The sequence below is a fragment of the Notothenia rossii genome (assembly GCF_949606895.1).
Source record: "Notothenia rossii genome assembly, chromosome: 10".
In the NCBI taxonomy this organism is placed as follows: Eukaryota; Metazoa; Chordata; class Actinopteri; order Perciformes; family Nototheniidae; genus Notothenia; species Notothenia rossii.
In genome coordinates, this window is record NC_136908.1 from 48,712,006 (window position 1) to 48,720,516 (window position 8,511).

The 8,511-nt window shown below is 39.9% G+C and overlaps 1 protein-coding gene across 1 annotated transcript; it reads left to right on the plus strand.

The window, feature by feature from the left end:
* Nucleotides 1-1,792: 1,792 nt before the first annotated feature.
* Nucleotides 1,793-5,574, plus strand: LOC307022779 (uncharacterized protein; the record flags this gene model as incomplete). The annotated part of the gene is made up of 4 exons (XM_079655671.1): nucleotides 1,793-1,859; nucleotides 2,136-2,437; nucleotides 3,251-3,375; nucleotides 3,629-5,574. The coding sequence occupies 4 exons, from the start codon at nucleotides 1,793-1,795 to the stop codon at nucleotides 4,725-4,727; spliced, it is 1,593 nt and encodes a 530-aa protein (XP_079511797.1). The 3' UTR covers nucleotides 4,728-5,574.
* Nucleotides 5,575-8,511: the final 2,937 nt, after the last annotated feature.

Consider the following 8,511-nt stretch of genomic DNA (forward strand, 5'->3'; position numbering starts at 1 on the left):
ATAGAATCAGACCTTGGGATAAAAAGGCCTGGCCTTGTTAGCTGACGTGTTGGACAGTGTGACAAAAACACAAAAGAACATAGACAAGAACTTGATATCTGAGATAAAGAGTGTTGTAAAATACAGTGCAGCTGAGAAGGAAATTTAAAAAATAAAACCTTTCTCATTACTTTGAAAGTGGATGCACTTTGAAGGCTCGATAGGCTGTGGTACTATCAGATCTGAAACAATCGATAAATCAACGGTCAGACATTTTAACTGCAACCATTTTGATAATGGTTTACTTGTTGAATCAATTTTTCATGCAAAATAAAGCATATTGCTGGTTTTAGCCTATCAAATGTGAGGATTTGAGATGAGTGACACTTTGAGATTGCCACCTGTATGGATCTTTTCAGTATTTTTTCGACAGTAGTACTTACAAATATAGTCACCACGTTGTTAAAACGAATTTCACACACACCTTACTCAAGTTTTGTCTACACACCAGAGTTGAATCAAGTTCATTTTTCTGGTATAATAATAGCTTTTAACCACATCTGAAAAGTAACTCCAAACCTTATAATGAATCAAACCTGTGGCCAGGTTTCAAAGGTCATCATTCTTTGATCATTCAAAGTGAATGACAAGAACATAAAGCTAACCATCACATGTATATAGAGCCACTCATTAGTACCATCAGTTCCCTGACTTCCTGATGTACAGCACATTATTAGCATTTAGGTCAAAGGCTGATCAGCTTCCAGAGCTACTTGTCACCCTCATATAAGCACTGAGATGTTAATGTCTCCCCACCGGAGCAAACAGAAGCCACTGTAAAAAACAACCGTCACCTCTGACCCCTCTTCCCCTCAGGTTGCCCCTCGTTCCCGCTATTGATCCTCCAGATTCCTCCGATGTCGAGGGTGAGTGTGAGAATCCTCTTCAAGATAAAGGCATTTGAGGAGTCATTACCTGTGTCTCAGCCTGAGTGTGTGTGAAAACTCTCCATGAGAGGGCCGCACACTCATTAAAGTCATTTGTGAGCGGTTCAAAGGTTTCAACTATTTCTTCTGGTCTCCGTCCGTGCAGAGAGGCAGGTGCAGGGTTAACTGGATAAATGCAGGAATTCAGCTTTGACATATAAGGAGGCTGCAAACACGTCAGGTAAGCACATCTCATAAATCAAGCTGGACAATGCATTATTTTAAACTTCTATTTTTTTCACATTTTTGCTGTTTTCCAATATAATCGAATTCATTTTCTGTTCGACATTGCATTTGCTTCCCACCGAACCCACTGCTGTATATTTAAAAATAATAAATTGCAATTTTTTTCTTTTACTACATGGATTTAAGTTGTGAAAGGCAGATATTTGATAAAGGTGACAACATACAGACTATTATTTGGGCTATGCCTCTGAAAAAAAAGTATGTTTTTGAAGTCATTCCCAGATATAGACATGTTTGACATCCCTTGTTTTCGTATTCAAAACAAGAGCTTGCGTTTTTGAACAAACTAATAAAAGTCCAAAAACAGAAATCTGAATGGACATTTTGGGGATTTCTGAGAAGTAATACTGCAAATATAGCACTGTCAACACTGTAACCATTTTCTACAGCTGTAATTAATCATTTTCTTCTAAGTATGATTGTAAAACGGTTTGATTTGAAACAGAACTGCAATATTAAAGAAATATCATCAAAATGATTTAAAAAGGTACATTTTAAAAGTGCAGTTCACACTTTTTCTACATTTATTTATAATCTGATCTCATCTTATCATTTTTCATTGTGTTCCTTTAACAGACACAATGAAGGTCCTCTCGCTGATGCTTATATTCCTCACAGTTTCTGGATATTCATATGTGTTGCAACCCAGTAAGTATACAATTTGACCTATTAAACATTTTAAGCTTTCAACTAAGTGCTTAAGTATTTGTATGACTTTGAAATGAAGATATAATCTGTTACTAATTATCACACTCCTACTAAACAACAGGTCATTAACACATCCATGCTAATTATTTCACAAGCCTTTAAAAGGGGAACACTGACTGTTGTATTTGCATCTTGATTTGGTCTTTTGAAATAAGGGTGTCTTTTGCATAACATTTTATTGGAGTGAACTATCGTAATGTTTGCTCTGCATTGTAGGATTGACAGTGGCCCAGGTAGCTGAGCTGGACAGAGACCAGTCTGATATGACGAGTGAGCAGCTGGGAGATGTTTCACTATCAGTGGAAGAAGAAGAGAAGGCTTTAGAATTGACTGAGGAAGGGAAAACTGGGGGGAAAAAGATGGGTGGGGGCTTGACTCCAGAGACAAATTCAGAAAGGAGGATGGCTCCTGATGATGAAACATCTCAGAAAAGTGATCAAATGGATCAACTGAAGCAAGAAAAAGTTGAAGAGGAAAGTGAGAGCAGGCTGGTGGCGGGGATCGGTCTTCACGAGGAGGCTAGAAGGGAAATGATAACTGTAAATCAACAAAATGTGAAAGAGAAAGGAGGAAATGGAGGAATAGAAGATCACATGGTAGTTAGCGACCTTACACCTCCTTTTAGCACTTCCTCTACTCAAGTACAGGAAGAATTAATTATTCCTGCCACAATTCAAATGATCACTCGGTCTCAAAATCCTCCTGGTGTTCCTCCCCCTGATAATCATCATAATGTCCCTCAATCACAAGTATCCTCTGATCCTCCCACCGCTTACGCCAAAGTTAGCTCTCAGTTCTTTCCTCCTCCTGTCACTCTTCCCAGTCCCACAGAAATCAGTCACATTTCAGCCTCAACAGTCCTTCCTGGTTCTGTCCTACTGCTTGAAGATCTTCTTACTGAGGTTTGGAAGACTCCTGGACATCATCTCAAGCAGAAGGAATTGGAAGTTAAGTCTAGTCCGCATTTAGAGGATGCAGAGCTTAAAAATATATTGTTTAAACCTGCACGGAAAGAGATACAAACCACCGTTGTTCAACCAAATCATAATAATGGATCGGTGCAAGCAGCAACGCCAAAACCAAAAGAGTCAACGTTTATTACCAAAGAAGTAATTCCCACACCAAGATCAAATGAAAATAATGTCGTGGTCAAGCTTAATCCAAACATGACCCGGCCCTCAAATAATACCACCAAACCTAGAGTGAAGCAAAATAGAGCCTCTCCTCCTCAAACACCACTCACCAAAGTTTCAGCTAAACCGCGGCAGACAACGGCAAAAACACCTTCAGCAAAAAACAGTAGTAAAAATAAGACAATTAAGAATTCCAAGGATAAGAAAAGGAAAAAGGACAATAAAACCCAAAAGCCACCACGGAAGAAGAAGGTCGTAAAACCAACAACCTTTCCTTACTTCAAGGATAACTACTGTCCTCCTGAGTGTGCCTGCTATGGAAGGTAAGCTTAATAATACTTTATAAGACTTAATAGATCCACTGTTATTATGCTTTCCAATGTGAGAAATGTTCTTCTGCTTGGTCAGACAAAATGAGCAACCTTAAGATATCATCTTAAAAGTTATGAATTTGATATTCAGAGCATAACTATTGACGCAAACAACTATTGCACTGGAGGTTTTCTCGTGTGTGATTGGTCACATTGGTTTCATTAAATCATTATTCTTTATAATGTATTATGTATTGTTTTCTAGGGTGGTCCAGTGCTCAGACAAAGGTGTGGACAAGGTTCCTTACGGTATTCCCTATAACTCCCGCTACATCCTCCTCATGAATAACCACATCGACGTCATCCAGCTGGACCTGCTCAACGAGTACGTCTCTATGGAGTTCCTAGTGTTGAGCAACAATCGTCTCAAGGATGAAACCATAGAGGGCGCCTTCGAGGGGATTCCGGCTTTGAAGCGCCTCTACCTGAATACAAACCTCCTAATCAGTGTTCCGGCTGATCTTCCCATGTCTCTCGAGGAGCTCCGATTGGACAACAATCATCTGATTGTGATGTCTGAGGCAGCCTGGGCTCGGTGCCCCGGCCTCTTGATTTTGAGTCTGAGTAACAACAGCCTGGGGAATGGATCTGAATGTCTTCCTAACGCAGTGCTCTCTCCTTTGAGCAGCCTGCGCACTCTGAACCTGGATCACAACCAGTTGACTTCAGTTCCTCTGGGCTTACCCCTGTCCATCAAGCAGCTCTACCTCAAAGGGAATCTCATTGAGCAATTCCGTGGAGGAGCCTTCAATGGGAGATCAGAGCTGATGGTGTTAGATCTGAGTTCAAACAGATTGACAAACAAGGGTCTTCTCAAGGATTCTCTTCTCAATGCAACACACTTGGAAAGCCTCAATTTGGAGGGGAACAGACTCAAACAAGTACCACAACACCTTCCCAGCTCACTTAAAACTCTAAACCTAGAGGGAAACCTTATATCTTCCATAAAGAAAATGGTTTTCGGAACCTTGAAAAACCTGGAACACCTGGGTTTAGCAAGGAATAAAATCTTCAAAGTGGCACCAGGGGCCTTCAAGACATTGCCAGTCCTTCATCAGTTGGACCTGTGTCACAACACTTTGCGCCAGGTGCCCAGACAGCTCCCTAAAGCTCTGCACTCACTCGCCCTCACCCACAACAAGATTCAAACAGTGCCTCGGGATGCTTTCTGCTGGGGTAATCAAAGTTATAGTCTCAGCGGGCTTGTACGAGTGCAGTTGGAACACAATTTAATCGATATGGGGAAGTTGGATGCACAGGCTTTTAGGTGCCTACGGGGTTTCCAGGTGGTGCACTTCTACTGAACCTCCAAAAGAAAAAAGCAATCATGCTGCTTTGCTGACCTTATCCAAAACCTGTGGTGAGTGACGTTGCTATGCCAGAAACCAATGGTATAACTGAACATTTGAATCAGAAATATATATATTATGTGTGAAATGTAATGTATTATATGCACCCAATCCAAGCCTCGCTCTTTGGCTGATTTTATGACGTTAATTCTCTTTTCCGAACTACACTCAGAGAACACTGGATTACACTTGCAACAGGAATAGTTTAACAAACCTAAGTAACCAAACTTGTGATATAGTCAAACTTCAAACTTTCTTATCAGCATCTCCAAAGCAGAATTATTTTTGAAGATTTGTATTGCAACTTTTAGTTTCCATCCATTGAAGCAACATGTATAGAAGGTTGCCTGAGATACGCAATCTGAGACACATTTATCATTTTTATTTATTTTCCATTTACTGGGAAAACATTGTAGTGGTCAGCTGTCATTCGACAGAAAGCCGATATGGATAAGGTGAAAAGGGCGATGCAACAGGAATTCTCAAGATGTTGGTGCTCGAGCTTTGTCAAAAGAATATTTGTTGATATTTATTTAAATGATTTGCAAGGTGACTTTCATTCCACAATGAAATAAGTAAATCCCTGTAAATGATTCTGGAAATAGCTTTCTTTTTATACAAGCCACATAAAGTTTGTGTACATATCATGTGTTTGTGTGTTCACATGTACATGGTGTAAATGTTTAGTGTAGGAAATCAGTAACTCATAATGTATCCAGATATGTACAAAGAAGCTTGCTTTTTTTTCTCAAAGTGTGAAACCTTTGTATGAACAATACATTTGTCATTGTAATTGTTCAAGCTCATATAAGTGGACATGTGAAAGTTGAGGCTGTTTGGGGTTTTAAAAAAAAGTATTCACTGTCTCACCCTTTCATATGTTCATATTATTTCCCTGTGAGCGAATGGGTTGCAAATCACACCACATATGTGACTTTGGGTTCATGGTGAAAAGATGATGTGGATAAAATAAAGTATGCATGTAAAACAACTTCTGCTCGATGTAATATTGCAATAGCTTGTCAACAGAAAACATGTCATTTAAATAAGTGGGATGATGAATGGGCTCTTTGTCTAAGCCTTTTGCAGGAAAAGAAAAAAGGGAATCTAAAATATGGTGGCTAGTGAGCTGCAGTAAAGGTTTTGTCTTCCATGAATCAAAGTTCCCCCTGATGCTTTCTCACCAAACCAGAGGAGCTTTTAGGAACTGAGATATAAAGAGGACAGGACAGGTGATTCAAATCATTGAGCAATCAGTTTGAACATAGAAGTAGAGTCCATAGATCATTCCATCAGCCATATGTTCACATTTTTGGAAATGTATTAAACACAAAATGGAAAACAACAGAAGAAGAATGACTGCGAAGAAAAACCTCTAGGTGGCAAAGAAAGATGTGCACAGAAGAAAACAGAACATAATCACAGTTACACGTAAAATATCTAAGGTGGAGTAAAGCTTTGTAACAAGCATTCCTGTAAAAACACATAAATAGCACATTTCAAAACCTTAAAGCCAAGTGACAAAAATACAAGAACATTTGTTGTAATCATGGTAAACGTTTATAGTATCTGAATTTAAAACCACAAAGGACTTCATGCCCTCTCAATACACTCTATTTTTACTATCGTGACTAAGATTGTTGGTTTTTTAAATGTTTTTTTAAGGGAAAAAGTCGACAAGGTGTCAACTTTTTATATTGCTCTTTTATTAACATTCAAAGGAACACAAACTAATTTATTTTTGGCTGAAATTGCCAAACACATCCTGCAGGATTATTAACTGTATGTTAAAGTGTGCCGTTTCAGCTATCCTCAAGTTGGGTTTTGATTGAGATTTCCTTTGTTTGTTTAACCCCTGGCTTGTGAAAAAAAGACGGAAATATTAGCTGGCAGGAGTGACAGTTTAAAGCTCCACAGTTAGTTTTCCAAAGCTAATAAATAGCTTTACCGTACCGGCCCAAATGTTCCACTGTAGGCATTTTCCATAAACAAATTCCATATCAGTCTCGGTTGTTATTTTTCTCCCGTATTTGGGCAGCTATGATCCCCTTGGGGATTCTCATGACGACAGAAATATCATTAACTTTGTCAGGATCTCGGGAATGTCAATTGAACAGTGTTGAACAAACAAATCAAGCAAATGGTGACAAGATGATACCCATTACACAAAAATGCACCCTATCTTTGTTGCAATACTTTTTTATAAATCCAATCTGTGATATAAAATGTTTTTTTGTCATCTATAATACAGAAGTATAAAGAGTGGGTAATATGAAGTTGCCTGTTCCATGAGACGATTTTATTGCCAAAACTGATGTGTTTTTTTGCTAGTGCAGCATGTACCTGTGGTCACTCTTTCTGTCTCACAAAGTTCACATGCAGTAAGGTTTTGTAAACGTGCTGATATAAAAGACTTAGTTATTACATATGAATGTGTTGGTAACAAAATGTCCACTAGATGGCAAGAATGTATAAGGAAATAGTTTTGATGTGTGCCACCATACAGAAAATATGAGGAGCTTGAATATGGCTCTTTTCCCAGTCTACAAATGAGAGATTGTAGAAATTAAAACGCATATTCGTCAGGAAGTTTATCTTGTGGTGTGGGGGAGGTATATTTAAACGCTTACACCAGACTGGAAACTCAGCTATGCTAGCACAACACATTTAAACACTCATCGACACACAGGCATGAGTCATTCTTGGAACATTTTGGAGACTTCTTTTGCAATAAAGTGAAATTATTTGACTTAACCAAAATCCTGAAGAAAATTACATAATAGAAAAGAAGAAGTGAAAAAGGGTTTTCCCCCGATTTGAGAAAAGCAGATGCAGGCAAAAGTGGAGAAAAATGCATAAGCCCACGTGGAGGTGTTTAGCGCTTTTTCTCTCTTTTTCCCTCTCTTGCTCGCTTTAATAAGTTCACTCAGCAACGTGGCACTGCACCCATAGGGCCTGGGAAAGAGGAGCAGGAGGAGGGGGACGAGAGGGAGGGCTGGGAGAAGGGAGGAAGAGGAGAAGGGGGAGTGAAGAAGAAGAAGAAGAAGAAGAGTGAAGGGGAGGAGGGAGGGCTTGAAGGATGGATCCAGGCTCAGCGCGTGTCCAGAAGGGGAGCGCTTTGGCGGGACAGCGAGCTCCCCAGCACCTCCCTACGGTCCAGCAGGACCAGGACCCTGTATCACTGCTCCACATGTCTACCTGGATCCACTGGAATCCTCCTCCCCTCTTTGTGTCTCCTTTTACTCCCTCTTCCTCGCTCTCCGTCTGTTTTTTCTCTCTTTTTCCCTCGCATATTTTCTGCTTTTCACTCAATCACATTAGATTGTGTGCATGCACTACCTGCGTGCACACAGTCGTCTGGTGTGCGTGCGTGGGAGTCTCTTACGTAACGATCATGTGAACTGCTCCCTTGACAGAGTCTGAAACCATGTGCTCATTTAAGTAGTTTGGCAGACGGTGAAATTATCTGTGTAACTCCGAATCCTGTGCTGGATACAGTCTGATATTAAGCTTATCCCGACAGGAGGTGCGAGGGATTGGTGGTAATAGTAACGGTGCACGCTTATTACCACCATCTCTTAGGTTGTTTTTGTGTCAGTGTATAACCCATCTGCCAGAGTTACCTGTGTTCCCAAGCTTTCATTCTCTCTGGTTGTCTAATTTCTGACCAAAAGAAACACAAAATTCAAGCCTTGTTGAGTTTCTTTTGTTTTAATGCTGACCACGTTCTTACAGGAAT